Here is a 26,756-nt window from a genome sequence, read left to right as displayed (position 1 = left end):
GTCCTTCGATTCTCTTCCCTTTCCCCTTCTCTTTCTTTTCTGCAACAATCTTACTCTGGAGTTCTCAGAATCCTGCTGCTGCTGCGTCGCTTCAGTTGTGTCCGACTCTGTGCGACCCCATAGACGGCAGCCCACCAGGCTCCCCTGTCCCTGGGATTCTCCAGGCAAGAACACTGGAGTGGGTTGCCATTTCCTTCTCCAATGAAGGAAAGTGAAAGTGAAAGTGAAAGTCGCCCAGTCCTGTCCGACTCTTAGCGACCCCATGGACTACAACCTACCAGGCTCCTCCATCCATGGGATTTTTCAGGCAAGAGTACTGGAGTGGGGTGCCATTGCCTTCAGAATCCTATCAGATAACAAAAGCTCCTGTTCAATAAATGAAGTCATCTATGCAGACGACAGGAAAATTCTCTTCGGCAAAACCAGTTACTGTTAGTAAGGCTGGTCTATGATTCTGAGTCCTAATGATGAGATTTCCCTAAAAGTTTAGAGAAGCAGAACAGTTCACACTGCCTATCTCTGCTACTTTCTAGCTATGAGACTTTGGGCAAGTTACCCAACCCTTCTGTGTCTCAGCTTTATCATCAGTAAAATGGGGTTAAATATAACTTATCTCCAGGAGCTTTTATGAACATTAAATGAGTTAATATATGTAAAGTGCCTAGGATATCGATTGGCTTGGGGCACTACATGTTACTTATTGCTATTACTGTATAGCTTGACTTAAGTAAACAGAATGTGCTGAACTAGCCAACACTGTTATTCTCTGTTAAAATAACATTATAGCTCAGTCGGTAAAGAATCTGCCTGCAGTGCACAAAATCCGGTTTGATCCCTGGGTTGGGAAGATCCCCTGGAGAAGGAAATGGCAACCCACTCCAGTATCCTTGCCTGGAAAATCTCATGGACAGAGCAGCCTGGTGGGCTGCAGTCCATGAGGTCGCAAAGAGTCGGGCACAACTGAGCGACTAACACAACAACAACATCTCATTGCATGACTCAGTCTTTCAGGATCTGATTATCTTGTTAAGCAATGAGAGTAGGGTTAAATGAGAAAAATGGCTACCTAATTGAGATATGCAGATGACACCACCCTTATGGCAGAAAGTGAAGAAGAACTAAAGAGCCTCTTGATGAAAGTGAAAGAGGGCAGTGATAAAGTTGGCTTAAAGCTCAACATTCAGAAAACTAAGATCATGGCATCCAGTCCCATCACTTCATGGGAAATAGATGGGGAAACAGTGGAAATAGTGGCTGACTTTATTTTTTTGGGCTCCAGAATCACTGCAGATGGTGATTGCAGCCATGAAATTAAGATGCTTACTCCTTGGAAGAAAAGTTATGACCAACCTAGACAGCATATTAAAAAGCAGAGATATTACTTTGCCAACAAAGGTCCGTCTAGTCAAGGCTATGGTTTTTCTGGTAGTCAGGTATGAATGTGAGCTGGACTATAAAGAAAGCTGAGCCTCGAAGAATTGATGCTTTTGAACTGTGGTGTTGGAGAAGACTCTTGAGAGTCCCTTGGACTGCAAGGAAATCCAACCAGTCCATCCTAAAGATCAGTCTTGGGTGTTCATTGGAAGGACTGATGTTGAAGCTGAAACTCCAATACTTTGGCCACCTCATGCGAAGAGCTGACTCATTTGAAAAGACACTGATGCTGGGGAAGATTGAGGGCAGGAGGAGAAGGGGATGACAGAGGATAAGATGGTTGGATGGCATCACCGACTCAATAGACATGGGTTTGGGTAGACTCCAGGAGTTGGTGATGGACAGGGAGGCCTGGAGTGCTGCGGTTCATGGGGTTGCAAAGAGTCGGACACGACTGAGCGACTGAACTGAACTAAATTGAGGTTTCACCAGTAAAGTTCTGCCTAGTTTCAGCCTGCTTTCCACTTTCTCTATATTGATTTCAACACTCTGTGGTGAAATCCAGGGTATGATGAAAGTGAATCAAGTGAGGAAGCTGCCAACATATTACAAAAATGGGTTGGCAAACCAGGGCCTAAGGGTCAAACCCAGACTGTGGTCTGTTTTTATACAGTTGGAGAGCGAAGAAAGGTTTTCACATTTTTAGAGTACTGTAAAAAATGAAAAACAAAACAAGAAACAAGCAAGAAAACAAATGAGAAGAATATGCAGTATAGCCTGTATATGGTTTGCAAAGCCTAACATATTTACTACCTGGCCCTTTAGGATAAAAAAGTTTGCAGGTCCCTGTTCCACACTCTTTCCTTTTTATTTACCTCACTGTACCCCAACCATAAGTATATCATGAGGCTGAGTAAGAAAAATGAGATAAACAGGCTGAAAACCCTGTAAGAGCCCAAGTGCTTTGATGATATAGTTCATTTATAGCTCATAATACAAATGGGTAGCTGGCTGCTCCTACTTTCATATCCTAAGAATGACTTTTCTTTTTCTCAGAAAGTCTACATATTCCTACCTTGTACTGGAAACATTATAAGAGGTTAGGGGTCTATAATGGAATTGCTGTTGCAAGGTTAGGAAACCCAGGCCTGAGGATCAGAAGTAGTGGCTAATTAGGTCACCATCATATCATCATCATTTTATTTATGGTGGCCTCAGGAGATACCGAACTAAACATCAAAGAAAGAGAGTTCCAACTGTTTTAAGTATTTTTAAATGCTTAAATAATACACACAAAAGTTATAAGTTTATAAGTTTCTGTACTAAGATTCCTGGTTTAATAAATTTTTAACCAGGAAATCAACAGTGTCTCCTTAATGTATTACAAAATTTGACCCAATTCTGGATAAGGTGTTCTTAGGTTACATAGTATTAGATTTTACATGGTATTAGACCTCTGAAGCAGCATGGAATAGAAAAAACAGCTGCAAAATACTCTAATCAATGGTGAAAACTTTCAGAGCAAAGAAATAAAACATACATGAATGACAGCAAAGTAGCACATTATTTGTTGCATGCACATGTACTCTTTCCAAAGAACAGAGCATGGTGCATGCTACCAGTCTTTTAGTATATGTGCTGCCGAAGCGAGCAGCATGCTACCAGTCTTATGGTTAACAGTTTAAGACTGGTAACGAAAAGTTTCAAAGAAGGAAACACGAAAAATTTATGCTAGTGAAATAGAACATTAAAATAAAAAGAATATAAATATTTTAAACAATACTAAGTTAAAACCATTACATAATCTCAAATAAGTTTCCCATAATTCAAATTATACTCCAAGGAAAGAAGGATAAGGGTCAGTTCCATTTACCTTTTTTCCTTGATGTTATGAGAAATAAAGATCAGGAGGGACTCTTTTGGGTTATCACTCAGGAATCTAAAGCTTTCTAGAGACTTACTACACTTAGCTAGAAGGGGTTCAGAACTTATGAATCAGATTTTACATCAACCTAAGTCAGGAAGCCAAGTGAAAGTGAAGTTGCTCAGCTGTGTCTGACTCTTTGCAACCCCATGGACTGTAGCCTGCCAGGCTCCTCTGTCCGTGGGATTCTCCAGGCAAGAATACTGGAGTGGGTTGCCATTTCCTTCTCCAGGGGATCTTCCCGACCCAGGGATCAAACTGGGGTCTCCGGCACTGCAGGCAATCCTTTACTGTCTGAGCCACCAGGGAATCCCTAAGTCAGGAAGCCAAGACTGCCAATTTTCTTGACTTTATTTTTGACTACTCACTCCAAAAAAGACTTAGTTCTTATAAACATCCAACTATTGTGTTAGAAACAGATGATACAATCAAAGGATATAATCCAAAGACATCATCCTTAGTTATTAGCATACTATTAATATTCACAACTTGTTTTAAAGAACAACAATGTGTTAACATTTCAGCTTGAAGTGCTATGAATATACTATGTACTATACTTGATGCAGCTTGTTTATGCAATATTCTGACAGACACAATTAATCTTGTGAAAATGACTGGGATATAGCATAATAGTAAATTACCTTTAAGCCCAAAATATGTATTTTTCTGTAGTAATATACCCTTCATAACAATGATAGAAGCATATGGAAAAAATATCAGGAGTTAATTATTTAAAAGAAGAAATCAAAAGTTATTAAATTAAAAAATCTTGGCCATGTGGCAGAGATAGGCTTAAAGGAAATATTTAACTTATAAGTAAGTATCATATAAATGAGTCTGTACCTCCAACAAATGCATCTCCAGCTCCATTGGTATCAACAATTTCTTTCTGGTCTTGATCCAAGACAGCAAAAGCGGTGACTTCATTTTCTGCAATTAGAGCCAAAGCAAGGCAGAATGACTTCTCTTTGTAATACTCAACATACAAACTAACCCAGGAAAGCTTAAAGCTCCTACATCATTCAGAGAGAGAGATGGAACATGAGGTCCATATTCTGTACATGAGCACTTGGGAACCAAGGTGAGAAGCCAACTGTAAGCAGTGTGCTTTTGGTAATTTTCAGCACACAGATGCCATATGTTTTGTTAAGAGTTATACTGAGGGTGGTTCACATTTTTAAGGAACGATTACAAATGGTAGCAGTACCTTTTTGGACAGTAAAAATACATGAACAGAAGTACTATATCATGGATCTCTAATAAAACATCAAGACTGGCCTACATTCCTGCCAGTGAAATCTTATTGTTCAGTCACTTAGTCATGTCCGACTCTTTGCAACACCATTATAGCCTGCTAGACTTCTCTGTCCGTGGGGTTTTCCAGACAAGAACAATGGAGTGGGTTGCCATTTTCTTCTCCAGGAGATCTTCCCGGACCAGGGATTGAACCCTCAAGCCCTCGTCTCTTACATTGGTAGGCAGATTTTCTACCACTGAGCCACCAGCAGAGCCCCGGCAGTGAAATCTTGGATACAGTTAAAGAGCTATAAATTTAAAAAATAGAAATAATGAATCTTGGGTGTTTCTGTATAGAAAATCACAATGGCACAATAAAAATATAACTACTATTCTCAATAATACTTCATGTCAATGGCAAGGATTACTGATAATAGTTGGCTTATTACAAATAACCTAATCTGGTTACTTTTTACAAAAGAGCCACTATTTCCTCCAAACTACCAGTCAAACAACAAAAGGAAAAGCTACCTCTGACTGCCTGGGCAGAACAAAAGGGACAGTGCAATGAGCTCCTTCCTTACAGCAGTCTGGACTAGGGCTTGGTTGTTTTGACTACAGAGTAACCGAATACACTACTTTAATCCTGGCAGATGACAGTGGAATGACATTAAGTAGTCTCCCTTATCCACAGTTTTGCTTTTTGTGGTTTTAGTTACCAGTGGTCAGCTGAGGTCTAATGGAAAATTCCAGAAATAAACAATTCATAAATTTTAAGTTCCATATCATTTTGAGAACTGTCCCAATTTATCCTGCCCTGGATGTGAATCATCCCTTTATGATGTATGCCTCCCATAAGCCATTCAGTAGCCCCCTCGGTTACCAGATTGACCATCACTGTACTGCAGAGCTTATGTTTAAGTAACTCTTATTTTACTTACTAATGGCCCCAAAGTACAAGAGTAGCGATGCTGGAGATTTGAATATGCCAAAAAGAAGCCATGAAGTACTTTAAGTGAAAAGGTTTCTAAGATCTACAGTAAGAATGAATTTTCTATCTGTGAAATTGTGAAGAAGGAAAAAGAAAATCTGTGCTAGATTTGATGTTGTACCTCAAACTATAAAAGTTACAGACATGACTGAGTGATCACACCTACACACAAAGGATGGTTACACAGATTAAGGAACAGATCTAGACTGAAAAATATAAAAATTACTCGAGAGGCTGAGTCTGCTGATGAAGAAGTTACTGCCACATTCCTGACAGTGTTGGAACTGATTAAGGAGAAAGGATACCATAAAAGCAAGTCTTCAGTGGCAATGAAGCTGGGCTCTTCTGGAAGAAGATGCCCAATAGAAGCTACATTCATAAAAGTGCAAAGAAGGTACCAGGGTATAAAGCATGGAAGGACAGATGAACTCTGGTACTATGTGGCAACACTGCAGGGCACGTGATAAAGCCCAGAGTAACGTGTAGTGTGTAGGGAAAAGAACCCACTTGCTCTCAAAAACTGTCAGAAAGCAGTGGTGACAGTCACCTCATTTATTGGATGGTTTTTTTTTTTTTTTTTCAATTTGTTTCAATTGTTTATTAACGGACCAGATTACAAAAATAATCCTGGTAGATACCTTAGTTCATCCTTCTAATAAGCCTGTTGATCTGGTCTTCCCTGTTGCCAGCATCTCCACCTTCTACAAAATGGGTGGTCTTTTTCTTCATTCCACCTCGTGGAGAAGACAATTTAAAGGGCCACAGGAAGTTGTTTGCTTCTTTGAAACGTTTTCCAACGGTATAGATCTCATGAATCAGATCCTCCATGCAGATGATTCCGTATTTCCCAAGAGATCGAGCAATCAATGCGTTGTCTGTCAGGGCAATTCGCTTTTTGTTGATTTTGCCATAACCACGCTTGTAGATCAATTCATTTACAGACTTCAGATTTGGGTACCCCCATGCAATGTATGGCTCCACAATTCTCAGCATGTTAATTGATGCCTTGTTGAGCTTCACAAAGGTGCCATTGAAGATCTGCCGGAGGCGAAGGAGCTGCAGCACCTTTCGAACCTTTGGGCTCACACCGTTGATACCTCTGATCCTGATGACAAATGCCAATTTGGGTTCCGCGGGTACATAGAAGTTGCCAGCTTTCCGTGCCATACGAGCCATTCGAATTTCGGTTCTGTACATCTGCCTGTATTCCTTGTGGTAATGCTTAGCTTTTTCATAAATAAGCTTCCTCCTTGCCTTTCGAAGCATCTTTTGGGCAAACTTCTTTCTCAGGCGCTTGATCTTAAGCTCTGCGAAATTCTTTCGCTTTTTCTTAAGGGTTTCTGGCACAGCAGGAACCTTCTTTTTCTTCTCTTCTGCACCCTCCATGGTTCCAGCCGGGAAAGAGGTGGATGGTTTTTTACTAATGTTTCATCCCATAAGTGAAAAAATATTTGCAAGAGGCAAGGTTGGAATTTACAGTCCTATTAATAATGGATAACACACCTGGTCAACCTGAATTGTTATAAACATGAAAATGTTTGAGGCTGGAAATTTACAACTTCAAACACGACTTCACTGATTCAACCCCTTGACCACAGCATCATTCAGTTTGTCAAGGCCACATACACTTTCCTGGTACTTGATAACATTTGATCAGCAATTGATGCAGACTCCAATCTAGACACAGTGTGATACTGGAAATCATTCCCTGTTACAGACACATAATATTCATCAAAGCTACAGCGGATTAATTAAACTAGAAATTGTAAAGGCCTGCAGTCATGAATGATTTTAAAGGCTTCCTGGGAATCAACAGAAAAGTTAGGAAAATCATTCATACAGTAAGAAGGATTTGCCAACATGCTTGATGAAGAAGCAGACCGCATCAGAAACTATGGAGAAAGAAGTGTTAATAGATGAGAAACTGTAAGAAGCTGTTGAGTCATCAACAGAGAAGGATTACGAAGAAGAAAGTGAAACAGAACCAGCAATTCAGACGACACCAAAATTTGCTGAAGTCTTTCAGACTGCACAGACTTTAAAGGACAAAATTAGGGAACAAGATTCATGGATGGAATGCAGTATTAAAGTTACCCTTATTATCACTGAAGGATTCCACCAGGGCAGCAAAACTTTGATGTGTTAAAAAGAGACAACTTCCAATTACCATGTTCTTCTAAAAGATTTCAGTGAAACAAACACAAACAAAAACAAATACCCTTCAACTATCAAGGATCCCCAATCATGGACATCATCTGCTGCTGACACCCAACCACTGACATCATGGCTTGATATCTTCCTTCTGACGTTATCATCAGAAGGTCAATGTTAGCTTAATAATACATCACAATATGTGTCATTCATCTCACTTCATTTCATCACACAGGCACTGAATCATTTCCTGTCATCATAAGAAGGGTGAATACAGTACAATAAGATAACTTCGAGAAAGAGAAAAACCATATAATTTTTTTTTTTTGGTTGTGCTGTGAGGCTTATGGGATCTTATTTCTCCAACCAGGGATCTAATGTGGGTTTCCTGCAGTGGAAGCATGGAGTCCTAATCACTAGACCACCAGGCAATTCCCATACCATAATTTTTATTACAGATTATAACTATTATATTTTATTATTAGTCATTGTTGTAAATCTCTTACTATGCCTAATTTATAAATTAAACTTTATCGTAGTTATGTATGTATAGGGATAAAAAACATAGTATATATAGGGTCTGCTACCATGCAGTTTCAGGAATCCAATTTGTTGGAACATACCCCCCTGCAGGTACGGGAAACTACTGTATTTATGATGAAATCTGGCCTAGAGGACATTTGTAAAAGATTGAATAGTGCTTTTTATTGGTGTCTGGAACTTCTCAAACCACAAATTTGCATCCTTTCTGGTGACAGATGTGGTCAAAAATCGGTAACCTTCAATCTCACCTAAGATGAAGAAGCAGAGAAAAGGAGATCTTGGAAACTTTAAGGTCTTAATGAAGAACTTAAGACTTTCAAAAAGCATGTTCTGCCTGCTTTTTGCTACCTCCTACTAATGGATACTTTCAGCAAGAGATAAACAAAGATAAGATAATGAAAAAAAGATCCTCCTGGACTGATTCTTCTGGAGGCTGATACTCCAGAAGAGGACTCATTCACTTAGTGATCCCTATGACTATAGATGCTAAGAAGACTCCATGTTAGACGTATCTATCTAAAAACTCTAAGTACTACCTCTCCACACTTTACAACAAGAGACATACATGAAGTTGACAAGGTTTTGACTAATTGGAAGTTAAGGCATAAATGTCCAAGATTAAATTTCCTAGGAAGTATGTAGTATAGACTGCTACACAGGCCAAAAAAAGAGATACAAGTAGAGTTTATTGGAAATAATTAGGAAAGGAAAGGGCTACAGTCTGGTTTATGGAAAGGTCTGTACCATAAATATTTATAAAGAAATCTGATTTTATTACTTCCAAGTACAAGTCCTACTATAAAGGGAATTAACAATTATAAACTTGAACGAATAGGCACTAAACAAGTAAAATGAGCTAAGTTAATGACACCATTACAATTTATAATAGGGTTATATTATGTAATAATGTAACATGTCTATAAAACATTTTAGGTAATAGAAGAATTAATATAAGAATTAATTACTGGATTAGAGATTTGAAAATAATTATCAATAAACGGTAAGTAAGCCACAATTAGATATAACTCCTTGATTTCCTGTTTAAATAAGTTACTGATTTTTAATTGGAGAAATCTTTATGAATAAAACCTAATTCACAATGGAAGAGTTTATCTGAATTATGTTCTTAAGAATCACGACTTTTGGTCTACATTAGCAAAAATTCTAAGTGAATGAAATTTTACTATACTTTTTTCTGGATGTATGTGTAGATTCTTAAAATCTTTTATCCTTAGGTGTCATGTGAAGTTCAATTTCCTGAAACAAAGTAGAAATATTTTCTACCTTTTGTACTTATCAATATAAGTAAATATATAGGAATATTAAGAATGTATAAAGAGCTGTCATAAATTGGTATAGACATAGTCCAGGCTCTAGTATCTGCTGCTCCGTGTACGCTCAGTTGCTCAGTTATGTCCGACTCTTTGCGGCCCCACAGAGTATACAGCCCACCAGGCTTCTCTCTGTCCATGGGATATTCTGGGCAAGAAGAATGGCGTGGGTTGCCATTTCCTCCTCTAGGGGATCTTCCTGACCCAAGCACTGAACCTGCATCTCCTGCACTGGTAGGTAGATTCTTCACCACTGAGCCACCTGGGAATCTTTTATCTGCTGCATACGGAAATCTATATTATGAGATCTCTTTTCAAAATAATAACCCCCAAAATTCCAAGACCTTGAATGGTGTTTCAAATTATTGAAAAGGGATTAAGCAATGTTCAATAATATTCAATTATATTTTCAGTAAATTCTTATTTTGAAATACAATGATCTAAGCTGTTTTACAGAGCTATTTTTAAAAAATCCACAAACTAAGTAAATGGTATTTGCCAGCATGATCTATTTCATAGCTATCTAGTCAATTTATTGCATGAAAATATAAAGAACTTAACTAAATCTGAAGACCCATTTATATGCATGGGTATTATTCAGCTAATGAGGCCCAAGAAACTCACATTGCTTTTACCGGGACCTAGTTTTCAAAGGTGTGAAATGGAGGAGCTGTGGGAAAAGTAGTAAAAAAAAAAAAAAAAGCCATTTGCCTTAGTTATAGAAAAATGACACTGTTAGTTCTGATCAAGTACTACTTAAGAGCTTAAGTGCTACTGTCTCTCAATTCCTCCCAATTTTTTTTATAAAGTGAGAAGGGAAAGGGCTGGGAATTATTATTACTTTTAATCAATTTATTTTTAATTGAAGGATAATTGCTTTACAGAATTATGTTGTTTTCTGTCAAACCTCAACATGAATGAGCCATAGGTATATATATATATCCCCTCCCTTTTGAACCTCCCCTCCCTTTTGAACCTCCCTTCCATCTCCCTCCCCACCCCATGGGAATTATTATTATTCCTATTTTCCAGACTTCTACAATAGCACAAAATCATGTGCTTCCCTAGACAGACAGGAAACAAACACTAACAATTCAGTTGATACCAGATTTGTTTAGTGTCAGTGTCATTTATTAGATAAGACCTTAGGGTATCTTCACTCAGAACAATCAAATTTAACATACTTAAAATACAAAGCAATGAAAATCAAACATTCTCTGGACAGTTTATACAAGCAGATAATTTACTCCTCACTTTACTGTGACATATGCCTTACTTCTCAAGCACTTAAGAGGCCAGTCTGGCTAGAATCAACTATAATGTTAAGTCATTTATAGTAGAGATGGTAGTTCATATAAATGCCAAAGTATCTAACTCAAAAATAATAATACAAATTCAGTCACTCAATGCCACACAACCTGACTAAATGTTCCTGTAGCTTTACCACTACAAAATGAACTATATATTTTAGCACTATACACAAAGTCCCAAGACAGTTAATATCCTTAGGAAATTTGGTTCAAGATATATTAAAATGCCATGTGTTGTCACTGTATCACAAATGTCACCTCTAAGTTGTAGTGAAGATACAACTGAAAAAGATAGAAAGCAGGATAAGAAGTAGACAGGCAGATGATCTTCAGCCATAATGTAGACTATAGTCAGTCACCACTTCTGCCACTGCCTCTGACGAGCATTACCAGTCATGGAAAAAACTGGAAACTTATGGCAAAAATTTCACCAGAAAGTGATAAGCACTACTGTTTACAGAGAATGTTTATTCAGATCTATCAGTTTTTCATTTTGTCACAATTTATCAATCCTCTGATATGTATGTATAGACACATACATATTTTTATTTATTCTTTCAGATCATTTGAATATAAGTTTCATATATCATGTCCTTTATTCCTTAGTAATTCAGTGTATATTTCCTAAGAACAAATATATTCTTTTAGGTAACCATGGTATAGTTGACAAATTAAAAAACTTAGTATTGTTATTTCCTCTAATCTATATTTCATAATTGAATTTTATTAACTGTCCTAATAGGCTTCTTTTTTTTTTGGCTGCACCAGGTCTTAGTTGCAGCACTCAGGATCGATCTTTAGTTGTGGCATGCAAACTCTTAGCTGTGGCATGTGGGATCTAGTTCCCTGAGCAGGGATCAAATCTGAGCCCCTGGCCTTGGGAGCACGGAATCTTAGTCACTGGACCACCAGGGAAGTCCCTTAATGTTTTTTATAGCACTTTTTTTAATCCTATAAGATGCAGTCCAGAAACACACATTGCTTTTAGTTATGGGTTTTGTTTTTTATTTAAGTTAACCTTTCAATTTTTACTACAGGTAATATATAACCTATAGACCCCAAATATTAATCTATAAAAAGAAAGACATAGTATAAATTCCACTCCCTAGTCTGTCCCATTTCCTGTTTCTAGTCCTACTATTTTCCAATCTGGTTATCACTGTTATTGTTTCCCTGTATATCTTTCCAGCATTTCTCTATGCATATACAAGCAAAATACATAGTTATTTTTCTTCTTTTTATTTTAAACAACAACAACAAAAGAATAACACTATGTAGCCTGCCCTGGACCATGTTTTTTCACTAGGAGATCTTTCTATGTTGGTAAGCAGAGAATGTCCCCATTATTTTTTATGACTGCATAATAATCCATTAAATGGATATACTATACTTTACTTAAACAGTCCTTTACTGATGGACTTTTAGGTTGTTTTCAATCTTCAGTTATCACAATGTTTCAAAGCACTAATGCTTTTAAGTAGACTCTAATTTAATTATTTGACTTAATAGCCAAGTCAATAATATCATTCCTACTTTATACTGGGAACTGACACAAGGAAATTAAGTTGTTAAACAAACAGCATGAAATATGCCTGTGTCACAGAATAGGAAAAAAAAAAAGAGAATCTAGGAAATAATTTTTCTTTTCACTGTGATACACAAACCAGGATATGAGCAAAGACACCCTGCTCAGACTGCTCTAATAAACAGGATAATGAAACAGATGACAAATTCTGCTAATAATATAGATTTATAGAACAATCCTAATTAACAGGGACTTTTGGGGGAATGAAGAACTCTGGGCTAATTTAATTTTCTGATTAAAGAAAAAGCAGAAAGTCTCTTTAGTTGGAAATCTTTCTAAATGTACTAATATAATAACATACCATGACATCCCTGCTTTAATTAGTTTAGTTTATTGAACTCAAATGAAAATTTTCTTTGATAATAGAGAATCTTATAGCACATGTTAATGTTATTATTCTGAACATCAATTCTTATTGTAGTTCCAAACATATAAGTGCTTTCATGAAAGGCAGAATAAATGGAATGATGGCAAGTACACTGCATTAGGACTCAAAGGATACACTGTTTGAGTCTGGTTTTGGCTCAGCTACTTTATTTATTATTTTTTTTCATCTACTTTACTCAACAAATACTTGCTAAGAGCGTGTCATCTACCAGGACCTTTGTCAGAGAGGGAGAATGCAGATGTGAACAGGACAAACAAACACCGTGCTCTCACAGGACCTCCATTCTAGTGAGGACAGATAATATATAAGTAATGCAAAAGTGAAGAAGATAATTTGAAATAACAATAAATGACATTAAGGAAACAAACAGGATGAAAAAGTATGACTGAGGCGGAGAGTTAATTTAGATGGGTGCTACCTCCTCACTGAGGAGGTAATGATTGAATTGAGACTTCAGCAGCAAGAAGTAGCCACATCAGGGGTACAATACTCAATACAGAGGACCTGGGCTGTAACAAGCTTGGTTACCCTCCATGTGTGGTATTTTGTTATACCAGCCCAAATGGACTGAAATAAATATACCCACATACATATTAAAATATGATAAAGGTGGAAGTTGTCATTTTACACTGGGAGAAGAAAGTTTGTTTAACAAATTGTGATGCAACTATTCAATAACATTCTGGAAAAAATACAAACTTGTAGAATTATTTTTCTATACCCCATAGCTCATATATAAGTTCCCTACCTGAAGTGTGCTTTATCTACCTTTGATTGGCAAAGCCCACTTATCCTTAAAAATTTAATTCAAGACGTACCCCTCCCTTCCCCTTCTCTCTCTTGCTGAGCAACTCATCTTTATAATTGGGCGAGATCAATCAAGACAGGCATCCATGACAAGGGGGCTTGGAGCCACAGTGGGCCAAAGTGATATTAGAGGTGAAGTAGAGATGAAGAGGCAGTGATCAAGACCATCCCCAAGAGAAAGAAATGCAAAAACAAAAACTGGTTGTTTGAGGAGGCCTTACAAATAGCTGAGAAAAGAAGAGAATCGAAAGGAAAGCAAAGGAGAAAAGGAATTGAATGCAGAGTTGCAAAGAATAGAAAGGAGAGATAAGAAAGACTTCCTTAGTAATCAATGCAAAGAAATAGAGGAAAACAATAGAATGGGAAAGACTAGAGATCTCTTCAAGAAAATTAGAGATACCAAGGGAATATTTCATGCAAAGATGGGCACAATAAAGGACAGAAACAGTATGGACCTAGCAGAAGCAGAAGATATTAAGAAGAGGTGGCAAAAATACATAGAAGAACTATAAAAAGATCTCAGTGACCCAGGTAACCATGATGGTGTGATCACTCACCTAGAGCCAGATCCTGGAGTCTGAAGTTAAGTGGACCTTAGGAAGCATCACTATGAACAGAGCTAGTGGGGGTGATGGAATTCCATTGAGCTATTTCAAATCCTAAAAGATGATGCTATGAAAGTGCTGCACTCAATATGCCAGCAAATTTGGAAAACTCAGCAGTGGCCACAGGACTGGAAAAGCTCAGTTTTCATTCCAATCCCAAAGAAAGGCAATGCCAAAGAACGTTCAAACTACTGCACGATTGCACTCATCTCACACGCTATCAAGGTAATGCTCAAAATTCTCCAAGCGAGGCTTCAACAGTATGTGAACTGTGAACTTCCAGATGTTCAAGCTGGATTTTGAAAAGGCAAAGGAATCAGAGATCAAATTGCCAACATCCATTAGATCACAGAAAAAGCAAGAGAGTTCCAGAAAAACATCTACTTCTGTTTTATTGACTACACCAAAGCCTTTGTGTGGATCACAACAAATGGTGGAAAATTCTTAAGGAGATGGAATTACCAGACCACCTGACCTGCCTCCTGACAAATCTGTATGCAGGTCAGGAAGCAACAGTTAGAACTGGACAGGAAACAACAGACTGGTTCCAAATTGGGAAAGGAGTACATCAAGGCTGTATATTGTTACCCTACTTATTTAACTTACATGCAGAATAAGCCGGGCCAGATGAAGCACATGCTGGAATCAGGACTGCTGGGAGAAATATCAGTAACCTCAGAAACACAGATGACACCTCCCTTAAGGCAGAAAGCTAAGAGGAACTAAAGAGCCTCTTGATGAAAGTGAAAGAGGAGGGTGAAAAAGCTGGCTTAAAACTCAACATTCAAAAAACAAAAATCATGGCATCCGGTCCCATCACTTCATGGCAAATAGATGGGGAAACAAGAGAAACTGTGACAGACTTTATTTTCTTGGGCTCCAAAATCACTGCAGATGGTGACTGCAGCCATGAAATTAAAAGATGCTTGCTCCTTGGAAGAAAAGCTATGACCAACCTAGACAGCATATTAAAAAGCATTACTTTGCCAACAAAGGTCCGGATAGTCAAACCTATGGTTTTTCCAGGAGTCATCTATGGATGTCAGAGTTGGACTATAAAGAAAGCTGAGTGCCGAAAATGGATGCTTTGGAACTGTGGTGTTGGAGAAGGCCCTTGAGAGTCCCTTGGAATGCAGGGAGTCAATCCTAAAGGAAATCAGTCCTGAATATTTATTGGAAGGCCTGATGCTGAAGCTCCAATACTCTGGCCACCTGATGTGAAGAAATGACTCACTGGAAAAGACCCCGATGCTGGGAAAGACTGAAGGCAGGAGGAGAAGGGGATGACACAGGATGAGATGTTGGATGGCATCACTGACATGATGGACATGAGTTTGAGCAAGCTCCGGGAGTTGGTGATGGACAGGGAAGCCTGGTGTGCTGCAGTCCATGGGATCGCGAAGAGTCGGACATGACTAAACAACTGAACTGAACTGATCAGTGTTATGGAGAAAACTGAGCAATCAAACATCAATGGCTTTCTCCCTCCCTCCATCTTTCCCATCTTTCTTTTCTTGTGGTTTAGTCCTAATCACTGCATTAGTGGGATACAGGATACTACTGGTATTCTAAATGGACCCCTTTCCAAAACCATGTATTTCTTCCTGAGTACAACAGTAAAGATTGTCAAATGGATATGCATGTACCCAAGCTATTCTCTATTATCAATGAAGATGCTACAGATTCCACTACCTCTAATCATGGGCTTTCTATTGGTAAGATTTTCTCTTTGAGTTGCTGATAGCAGCAATGGCAAATGTTGTTATGTTTGCAAAGGAAAAGCTGCATTAGATATGAGGGAACAATGGCTCCCTTTTTATCCTATGGATTAAGAAATCTTAGAGCTAGAAAGCATTAACGAAATATCACTAATGTTTAGTGCAATCTGGTTTGCAGGGATGATAATGCTTTAAGGTAACGTCATAGGTTTAAAAGGAAACAAAAAAAAAATTAAAGTTTATACTATACAGTGAAATTAAACTTCCTCAAAGTATGGAGTGAATTTCAGAGGGCTCCCTGACAAACACTGATAAAAGTTATGAGTACTATTTACTGTCCAATAAACTAAACTGGATTCAGAGATCACTTGACTACTTGGAGTATAGCGATAAACACTAGTAAACAATGATTTTATCCAATTTAAACAGAACACTTTTCTTTATTGAGGCATTTACCAATCTCTCTTGCACTTAAAAGTAGATTAAAATGTATAAATGTATGGTTAATTACCTGTTTGAAGAAAACCTCTCAATTACAATATTTTATATTGCTTTTTAAGCTTAGTTGTACTCTTCACTATTCTTTATGAACAGAATTTGTAGCATCAGATTTTTGAAAAGTTGCAGGAATAGTTTAAGGATCACACTCATACCTATAAGTAGATTAAAAAGAATGGCACAACCCTATTAAAAAATGATAAAGACCCTCTTTCCAAACAGGCTGGTGTCTGTCATCTAATACTGAGCCGATTACTGCTAATTCCTCTCAGAACTGGTTCTACTAATAATCCTTAGTTGCTGCTTCCATTTTCCTGTCCAAAGTGTCATTCTAAATGTCTATTACTCTTCTGAAGTCACCAAATAATTTTCACCATGAGAGGATAGAATAGAAGCCATTGGGTGTCAAGTCTTTATACTCTGCTAGTTATGTTGAACTACTAGATAGTTCTTCAAATGATCCACAAACTGCCCCCACCCCAAAACCCAGCATCTTTGTTTCTGAGATTGGAAGAAGATGAGAGATAATTCAATTTAAGAAAACCATCTTGTACAGCTTCAGAGGATACTATTGACACTCTAGTTTATGTAAATGACACCTGCTAGACTTGGTCTGTTTACAGTCCACAGTACCACTTATACTTCCACAGATGACCCAGACACAAGATACAAACTGGTCAGGCTGCAGATGTCAGTGCTGCAAGGCTGGTGTCCTTAATTGTGTGGGTGTGACTTCTTGACATTGGTTACATCTGGACAGAAGAAATTTAGGCCTTGCTATCAAAAAAAAAAAAAAGTCTCTGTTTTAATACTGACAAATTGCACTAGTATTCCCAAAGAAATAAAGAAGTATCAATAGGCCAGGTATGAATTTATTCACCTATTTTAACAGCACATTTTAGATAACGTTAAGTAAATGTTCTCTGTGAGCAACATTTGCATCAGCAGTTTAGTTTTTATTTTACCATAGTGGTAGCTGATAAGAAAAGGGAAAAGCCTTCATGTTTAGCATGAAGCACATTCTGAAAGCTTAAAATTTGAGCGTCTGTGGCTACAGTTCACATGTTCTTTTTTTTTTTCAGTTCACATGTTCTGATAGTGATGTCAATACCCTTAATACTTTGAGAGTGAAGGGAACACATACTGGATCATATAGGTGTCTTCTACCTACATCCAGGTACCCTGGTTTGAAAGGTATGCAGACAGAAACATCTTTAACACCCTCAGGGAAAGTCATGGGCACAAATTTTCACATTCTTTACAGAATAAATGCCATTAAGAAATATGAAAATGTGAAGAGCTTCCCTAGTGGTCCAGTGGTTAAGAATCCACCTGCTAATGTATGGCACATAGGTTCAACTCCTCGTTGAAAAGATCCTGTACGCCATGAGGCATCTAAGCCCAAGAGATGCAACTACTGAAGCCCAAGCACCCTAGAGCCTGTGCTCTGCAACAAGAGAAGCCACCGCAATGAGAAGCCCACACACTGCAACTAGAGAGTAGCCCCCACCTGCTGCAACTTGAGAAAGCCCATGCATAGCAATGAAGATTCCAGCAGAGACAAAAAATAATTTTTTTAAAAAGAAAGAAAATGTGAACATTTTATCTAGCATATTTCAAGTCTATGAAGTCACTCTAGACATCATGTAACAAGTCTTTCTTGATTATATGTTTCCATATTTAGTGGGAAGAAATGGAGATAACTATTGAAATGTAGCAGAAACCCATTATTAGGTATATAATAAATATTTGGTGATTGACTAATGGTAGAATTAAAAGACTTCTAAGCTAGCAAACAAATATATTTTCTCATAAACTAATTTTTAGATACTATTTTAACAAAATAGAGGAAACTTCTGTATTCCTCAAATATTTTCTTAGTGGGTACCATAGAGATTACAATTAACATTCTAAATATATAACAATCTAATTTGAATCAAAACCAAATTAGTTTCAACAACACACAAAACCTATGCTTTCATATTGTTCCTTTTCCCCATTATGATGGTGCTATAAGTTGCATCTTTATGCAGATGTGTCCACTAACATATATTTATAATTACCGTTAAATGTACTGTCTTTTAAATCACGTATGAAATAAAACAGGAGTTAGACACCCAAAATACAAGAACACTGGCTATTCACCTATGTAATTACCTTTACTGGTATTATTTCTTTACATGGCTTTAAGTACTGTCCAGCATCCTTTCATTTCAGCCTGAAGGATTTCTTACAGGGCAGATCTACCATTAATGACATCCGTTGGATCATCGAAAAAGCAAGAGAGTTCCAGAAAAACATCTACTTCTGCATTATTGACTACACTGAAGCCTTTGACTATGTGGATCACAACAAAAGGTGGAAAATTCTTTTTTTTGGGGGGGGGGGCTCTTTTCAGTTTATTGCATGAAGGAGTTACACTAGTTCAAGTTAAAAGCAGACCCCAAATGGTTACATTATACAAGCTGTGAGGTTTTTAAACTTGTGACAAGGGACAGAAGGGAAATTCTACTCATTGCAAGGAAATCCTCACTTGAGCTTCAGTGAGCCAAAAGCACTTAAAACCCATGAACCTTCAGCTGGTCGTCCTTAGCCAGTCCAATCTCTACCAGGAACTGGCATATGTTCTTGCACTGGCCACCCTGTAGCTGAATTACTTCTCCATATTCTGGATGCTCAATTACAGTACCACTGCAGGCAAATTTCTTCTTAAACGCCTTCACTAGTTTCTTTTTATCGTAATCATCAGCGATCCCTTGGACAGTAGTAAGGGTCTTCCTGCCGTTTCTCTGTTGAATTCTTATATGGATATAATCCTCAGTGCCAGCAGGAAGCATATCATCACCCTTATTTGCATCAGCAAAGGTGTCGAAAGAGTGGACGTTCTGGATAGCGGACATACGATATGATTCCTTTTCCTTGGTGGAAACGGCCTGCGGAAGGCGGCGGCGGGAGAAGGCGGGCAGGAGCATCTGGAAGCGAGCAGGCTCAAGCGGGAGGCTGCTGAGTCCTCGGCGGCGGCTCAGGGACTGGGGCCGGAAAATTCTTAAGGAGATGGAATTACCAGACCATCTGACCTGCCTCTTGAGAAATTTGTATGCAGGTCAGGAAGCAACAGTTAGAACTGGCATGGAACAACAGACTGGTTCCAAATCAGGAAAGGAGTACGTCAAGGCTGTATATTGTCACCCTGCTTATTTAACTTACATGCAGAGTACATCATTAGAAATGCCGGGCTGGATGAAGTACAAGCTGGAATCAAGACTGCCGGGAGAAATATCAATAACCTCAGATATGCAGATGACACCACACTTATGGCAGAAAGTGAAGAGGAACTAAAGAGCCTCTTGATGAAAGTGAAAGAGAAGAGTGAAAAAGTTGGCTTAAAACTCCACATTCAGAAAACTAAGATCATGGCATCCAGTCCCATCGCTTCATGGCAAATAGATGGGGAAACAATGGAAACAGTGACAGTCTTTATTTTGGGGGGCTCCAAAATCACTGCAGATGGTGACTGCAGCCATGAAATCAAAAGACGCTTGCTCCTTGGAAGGAAAGTTATGACCAATCTAGACAGCATATTAAAAAGCAGAGACATTACATTGCCAACAAAGGTCTATCTACTCAAAGCTATGGTTTTTCCAGTAGACATGTATGGATGTGAGAGTTGAACAATAAAGAAAGCTGAGCACTGAAGAATTGATGCTTTTGAACTGTGATGTTGAAGAAGACTCTTGAGAGTCCTTTGGACTGCAAGGAGATCCAACCAGTCAATACTAAAGGAAATAAGTCCTGAATATTCATTCGAAGGACTGGTGCTGAAGTTCAAACTCCAATACTTTGGCCACCTGATGCAAAGACTCATTGGAAAAGACCCTGATGCTGGGAAAGATTGAAGGCGGGAAGAGAAGGGGACGACAGAGGTCGAGATGGTTAGCTGGCATCACCCACTCGATGGACATGAGTTTGAGTAAGCTCTCGGAGTTGGTGATGGACAGGGAAGCCTGGTGTGCGGCAGTCCATGAGGTCACAAAAAAAGAGTCGGACACGACTGAGCAAATGAACTGACTGAATGACCAGTAATGAACTCCTCTAGCTTTTGTTAACTGGAAATATCTTAATTTCTCCTTCATTTTTGATGTACTATTTACAGATATAAAACTCCAGTATATATATAAGCTCTTGTTTTCAGATGGTGAATTACAAATTGCCAAAAAAGCTAACCCACCAAGAAGATTTTCCATGATTCACAATGCCTTTTAATTTACTGAAGGTCCAGGAAGATAAAATTGTAGTGTGGGCAAAGATCAATGTTGAGTTCAAGTTAGGAAAGCTTTTCAGAAATTGGTTGCTGATTGTACTTTGATAATTAAATACACAAACCTATGATCCTTTTAGGCTCACCTAATTAGTATCAAATGAGTTTACTTAATTATAGTTGTAAATTAAATGCATAGGGTTTGCCTCATCTCAAATAATTACATGTGCATTGTAATGTGAATTATGGAACATTAATTTTTTACTTTATCAATTACTCCCTAAACAGAGATCAGGACTCATTATGACAAAGTTATTATCATAGCAGTTTTGATAAATAGCCCCTAGAAAAGGTTCCTGAATAATGTTTGCATATAAGTTCTTTAAAGGAAAGGTGTGCAAGTGTCAGAATTGGTACTACACATTTATGCAAAGCCCCAGCATAGACAAATGTTTTCCCTGAGGTATTTTAAGTGAGAGACATATATATACAGATATGCATGTATATGTATACCTATATATATATATATGCATGTATATAAAATCTCCACTCTCATTCTTCAGAGCTAGAACTTTTTCAAAGTTTATAGCAGAGGCTGTAACTACTTAAAACTTAAAAAAAAGTTTCTAGGCATAATGTTAAGTAATTACATGTCGAAGCATTACCTCCAGCACATCAGTTCTTGGAATCCCTCAGGTGGAGGAAATGATAGGTCAACTGTCATGTTAAGAAAGCTTCTGTTCTGTTCACTATACCCAGACAACCAAAAAATGGGACAAAAATTCTATATATTCTTCTACTCTGTGGATACTTTACTATAGCAATTTTTTTTCTTCCTTATGCGATCTTTAAAAAGAAGTGCTAGAAGATGAATGAAGAATTATTAAAGGTATAAATACAGACTAATCAGGGGGAGAAAATATCCTAAATATTGAAATGTTTCAGACCTAATTTCATGAACAGGCTTCTGGTTTTCCTCATATACAAAATAAATCTAAGTAAAACTATGAGATTTTCTTGTTTAAAAGATACAAACTTTTCAGACCAGTCCCTTGCCTGAATTACTTCAAATGTACATCTTATTTTTCACATTTTCCTGCTCCTGTTTTATTATGAAACAACTCCCACTGACCACACCAATAACTGTTACCGGACTTATATTATTTCCTCTCATTTTTCTTGGCTATTTTGCAGTGTGTGCCAAAAGAAACTCCCTGCTTCCGCAGAGCCTGAAGAATGCACTTGGCTGCTTGCTACAAACACTCACATTTTGCTAGTTAGGGATAGTGATGTTATATGGCTTCAAGAAGCAACAAAGGTGAAGACTGAACAGATATGTCAAGTCTTCCTCTGCATTTACAATTTCTAACTTTGGCCACCACAGTTTTTTTCTCAGTATACTTGTAGCTTTCTGCCATTTCTCCCTTTAAGTATAGAGACTAAGAAGAAGACCTCAGCATAACAATTCTGTTTTAATTCAGCCCAATTTTGGCCTAAAGCAAACATCTAATTACTCATGATTAATTCTAAAGAACATAACCTACTTTCATGTTCAATGGATCTATGTTAGAATCTAACTAGTGGCTTCCCCTCATTTTTCACTGCCTTTCAGTCTTTTCTCTGTGTTAACTTAACCCCCAAAGTGACTGAAGAATCATAAACTGCCATTCTCTTACTGCACAAATTATCTATATTATACAACTCACATTTCAAAGGACTTACATTATTAGTCTTGAATTGTGTGTTCAAATTCAGATTGAATTCAGACCTCTCTGTAATAAATGACAAGATGCATGAGGGTTGCCTATGTAATCTAGGCAACCATAATTATACAATTATTGATGAAGTTCCTGTTGATAAACAATGCAAACATTAGGAAATACTATTTTGCAATTAAATGGTGAAGAAAGCTGTTTATTGCCTTCCATTCTCTCCACTGTTAATAAGATTGAAGTTGCAGATGTTCTTGTATGCTGCATTGATGTTAAATGGTGCATGATGCTCTAGGTGGTTCCCATAACCTTGCTTTGTCTACTATGAACTGACTCAATTGATATGATAATAGAGAAAAGAGCTGGGCTGAACTGGCACAATTTGCATAGCCTTGAAATTTGCGATCGTTGGACAGCCAACTGCTCCTAAAAGTTCTTATTCAGTTGTCATTGACAACAATGTGTTAGACAAATAATATTTCGGAATTAACCACTCAGGTGGGGACATCAGTTTACTGAAGCTTTTATCCCATTAAACAAGTTACTCATCAAGGCATTTCTAGAGCTAATGACAGGGAATTTTATGATATTCCTTGGGATCATTTATTGATAGATTTAACACAAAGAAAGCAGACATCATTCAGGGGGTCACAAAACAGTGGTAGCACTTACAGCTTTTTGACACAGGAATTATATCTCATAAAGCCTGTATTTTCATCTCATTATTAAATAAATGTTATATTTTAGAGGAAGGAATAATAAAATCTAGATGCTGTTCAATACTTTCCTCATTAAAAAAATTATAGGAGAACCCATAAAAATATAGTAGGAATCGGTCTGATGCATGAAACTAAAAGGACATGTTAGAGAACCTCAAACACTGAAGAAAATCCCAATACATCACAAAAACATTTTGAATAGTAATAGGAGAACTAGAGAAACACTGTAACTATAAAAGAGGACTGAGAATCTCTGAGTTTAGAATTTAAGAGCATATATGATGAATGAAAAGATAAGAGGCAGTAAATATATCTTTGGTGGGTGGACAATGAAACAATCAAGAAGAGAGAAGATGTGCAAATAAATGGGAAAAATGTTGAAGTTTTTTTTTTTTTTAAAACCATAAAAATAAAAATCCTAGGAAAGCTAGGATGAAAAATTTAGTGCTAATGAAGGTATAATACAAAACAGAAAACAACTGGGCTATGCTGTAATACTGAGGGGTCAATATTAAAGATTTAACTCCCTGAAAAACAAATTCCATTATCACTACTGGGAAAAGAGGTGGGGCAAAGGAATTTAGAGAAACACCAGATGAAAGAAACTGTGCTCACACAGAATTAATATTTTAAAGAAGGGTGATGTGAGTGGCTTTTAAAACAAACCCCATTCTCTACCTTAATTTAAGGTTTAAAGAATAGCATGTTCTGACTTTTTTGTTGTTAGTGTAATTTATGATAAATTTAGGATATAACCCCAAATTACAATAAGACCATTAGCTTTATCTCAAGAAGACTAGACTATATTTCAAGAAGACTAGAATATAAACCTGGGATGGAAAATGGGACCACGGGATACACTGTATTCACTGCTCCTCCTTACTGGGCTCAATCCTGTGGGGGAACTATTATACATTCTGTAATAATGACTGTACTTCCTACCTGATTATTATCAGGCCATATGATTAGCTTCAGCTAATGAAATGTGTGGGGAGATGATGCAAGAGATGTAGGAACTACTGTGTAGTTTTCATCATGCCTTTACCCCTCTAATGCAAGTAACATACTCCTGATTGGGACTGCCCTTCAGTGTTGATCCCAGACAGGAGAAAAGATGGAGTAGGGCCTCAGCTACCCAGTGAAGAAAAAGAATGCAAGAGAAAAAGAAAATCTATTATTGAATGTCATTTAGATTCTGAGGGTTATTTGTTAGTAGGCTGCTGCCTTAGCCTAACCTGGCTAATAAATATATATATAAAAAAAGGGTAGCACTCCATTATTAATCTTAACTTTTCAAAATTATGAGATGAAGACTACAGAATAACTGCTTAGTTGAATTTGATAATACCTTCATTGTGTCTGAAATGAAATGCAATATCAGATTACACATTCAACATGTGTTCTTAAAGAGCATATGGATAAATATGGTACAGATGGTAAAATGTGTCTATGAGGATGCCCTTTCAGGGTTATCTCTGCTTCCTAACAGTTTTTCTAGCAATCCAGAAGAATAGAGAAATATTAGTATGAGTTTAAGTAGGTTTTAGGGGCTTCTGATAGTAAGAGATTAAGTAATTTGGACCAACCATCCCATGAAGAATTAGAATGGGCAAAAAATATCCTTAAAATGTGCTTGAAAGTACTGATGCCCTAACAAAAGAATGAAAAATTACCAGGGTAGGACATAAGGGATAATAGAGCCCAGAGAGGTGAGTCTGATGTTTGATATTGCTGGAGGACAAAACTTGGAATCTAGACCCTATAAAGTGAGATGGCCCTGGTGAAATCTCTTCATATTAAGTCTGGAACCCAAAGGACTGCAGCTAGGTTTAGGGTATACAGGAGGTAGGCAGGCCTGAGCAATGAACTGTGGTTTATACCCCAATCATCTAAATACCTAAACTTAGCTCAAGATGCTTCTAGTATGCCAGTGGACACGTGCTTACCAAAAGAAAACATGAATTAGCCTATACCTTGAATTATTTCTACAAAGAATTTTCCAAATACAAAGTCTCAAACACACACACACACACAAAAAACAGTAATATAAGGAGAGGAGCAAGAAATTAAAACCACCAGAAATTATACAACAGAAAGTAGCCCAAAGTGGTCCAGATAATGAACCCGTCAAACAGAAACTCTGAAATGACTGTCCTTACTGATTACAAGTTAAAAACTGAAAACTTTAACAGAGGAGTACAAAAGTAAGAAAAATAGATAAGAATTTCACAGGTTTAAACAAAAACTGAAAATAAGAATTCAATGAATACTGTTTAAAAGAAACTCAGATGCAGCTTAGAAAAGAATTAGTGAACTGCAAGATAGGTCAGAAGAAAATATCCAGGATGAGACACAGTGAAGATAGATAAGATGGATTCTACATAGCTACCGAAAGTGAAATTAGGGAGCCAATGAAGAGATTTGTAAGAAGGTAAATTTCTGTTTAACAGAAAGAAGAATTTTCTGACAATTTAGGGTTTATAAAACCAAAATGAACAATCTGCTAGGCAGTGAATGTTTTAGAAAGGATTCTTGAATTGAGTTGGGAATGAAATAAGATGATTCCTATGCCCTTTTAAAGACCTCAGGATTTTATAAGAATTCAGAGAAAAAGTACAGTATAATCCTATATATACAAAATTATGTACTGTAGATATGCAAGCACTCAGTCGAGAGATGTCTGAAAGGATAAGCACTAAATTCTTCACATCTGTTTGCTGAACGAGGAAATTTCAGTTGACATTTTATGTATGGAAACATGCTGAGATTGTTATCAGTAACTGGGAGATATACTTTTGGGTTCTAGGACATATATAATATTTTTAAAGATTGAGGACCCCAAGTGCCATTTGTTTATGTGAGTTGTATTTATCAATACTTACTGTATTAGAAATTTTAAAAGAGTGGAAAAAATTTATTAATAGACCTATTAAATTTTAACATATTTTTATAAAAATAATATATTCCAAATAAAAATATTATTGAAAACTTGCATTTGCATTTTTGCTAATCGCTTTAATGTCTGGTTTAATAAAAGACAGCAGGGTTTTCACATCTACTTCAGTATGAAATCTGTTGCTGTATTACACATTATGCACTCTCTGGAAAACTACTGAAACTGAGTCATAAAGACAATGTCTTAGTGTTATTGTGAAATAGTTTTGCCTTCATGGAAGACACTCTGAGAGTGTCCTGGACACCTCCAATGGGTTCACACCTTGAAAACTGCTGTATTAAAGTAACGGCTATAGATGTCCTTATGCTGGGATGGTACAACTGCTCACTCTGGACAAGCTGTAACTCAAAGAATATGTCAGTTCTGCTGTGCTCACAGATTTAGTAGGATAGGCCAGTAAGGAGTTCATGCTCTGCAGCTTAGAAAGTAAAAGATCCCAAGTGTTTAGGTGAAAGCAAGCTGGCTAAGAAGAATGTTTTAGACTTCCCTAAGCAGATAAAGTGTCACTGTACTGATCCCTTTATATAATAATAGGCATGAGTTAATTAACCCAACCTATGATTTCTTTGTTGTTACAGCAAACAAAAGTAAAGTTTGCTATAAATGCTCTAGACACAGTAATACTGGATGAGGCCTAAAGTGGGAAAACT

The 26,756-nt window shown here is 37.3% G+C and overlaps 3 protein-coding genes across 8 annotated transcripts in view; all 3 read right to left on the bottom strand.

Annotated features, from left to right (window-relative positions):
- Positions 1 to 26,756, bottom strand: part of ADK (adenosine kinase) — a 553,238-nt gene that overhangs the window by 28,726 nt on the left and 497,756 nt on the right. For all 6 annotated transcript variants that reach the window (XM_061161884.1, XM_061161887.1, XM_061161881.1 and 3 more), the window contains one exon: positions 4,142 to 4,228. In XM_061161884.1, the coding sequence (XP_061017867.1) occupies positions 4,142 to 4,228 (87 nt within the window). The remainder of the gene's footprint in view (positions 1 to 4,141; positions 4,229 to 26,756) is intronic.
- On the bottom strand, positions 6,100 to 6,932 carry LOC133070125 (large ribosomal subunit protein uL30). Its single transcript, XM_061161880.1, has one exon. It carries the CDS (start codon positions 6,909 to 6,911, stop codon positions 6,165 to 6,167), a length of 747 nt encoding a protein of 248 aa, XP_061017863.1. The 5' UTR covers positions 6,912 to 6,932; the 3' UTR covers positions 6,100 to 6,164.
- On the bottom strand, positions 18,854 to 19,361 carry LOC133070630 (eukaryotic translation initiation factor 1-like). Its single transcript, XM_061163017.1, has one exon. The coding sequence runs from the start codon at positions 19,359 to 19,361 to the stop codon at positions 19,020 to 19,022; it is 342 nt and encodes a 113-aa protein (XP_061019000.1). The 3' UTR covers positions 18,854 to 19,019.

This window comes from Dama dama, chromosome 15, assembly GCF_033118175.1.
Source record: "Dama dama isolate Ldn47 chromosome 15, ASM3311817v1, whole genome shotgun sequence".
NCBI lineage: Eukaryota > Metazoa > Chordata > Mammalia > Artiodactyla > Cervidae > Dama > Dama dama.
This window is presented reverse-complemented; position numbering and strand designations above follow the sequence as displayed.

Coding starts and splice junctions, on each gene's coding strand:
- LOC133070630 (XM_061163017.1), bottom strand. CDS start 19,361: ATGTCCGCTATCCAGAACGTCCACTCTTTCGACACCTTTGCTGATGCA.
- LOC133070125 (XM_061161880.1), bottom strand. CDS start 6,911: ATGGAGGGTGCAGAAGAGAAGAAAAAGAAGGTTCCTGCTGTGCCAGAA.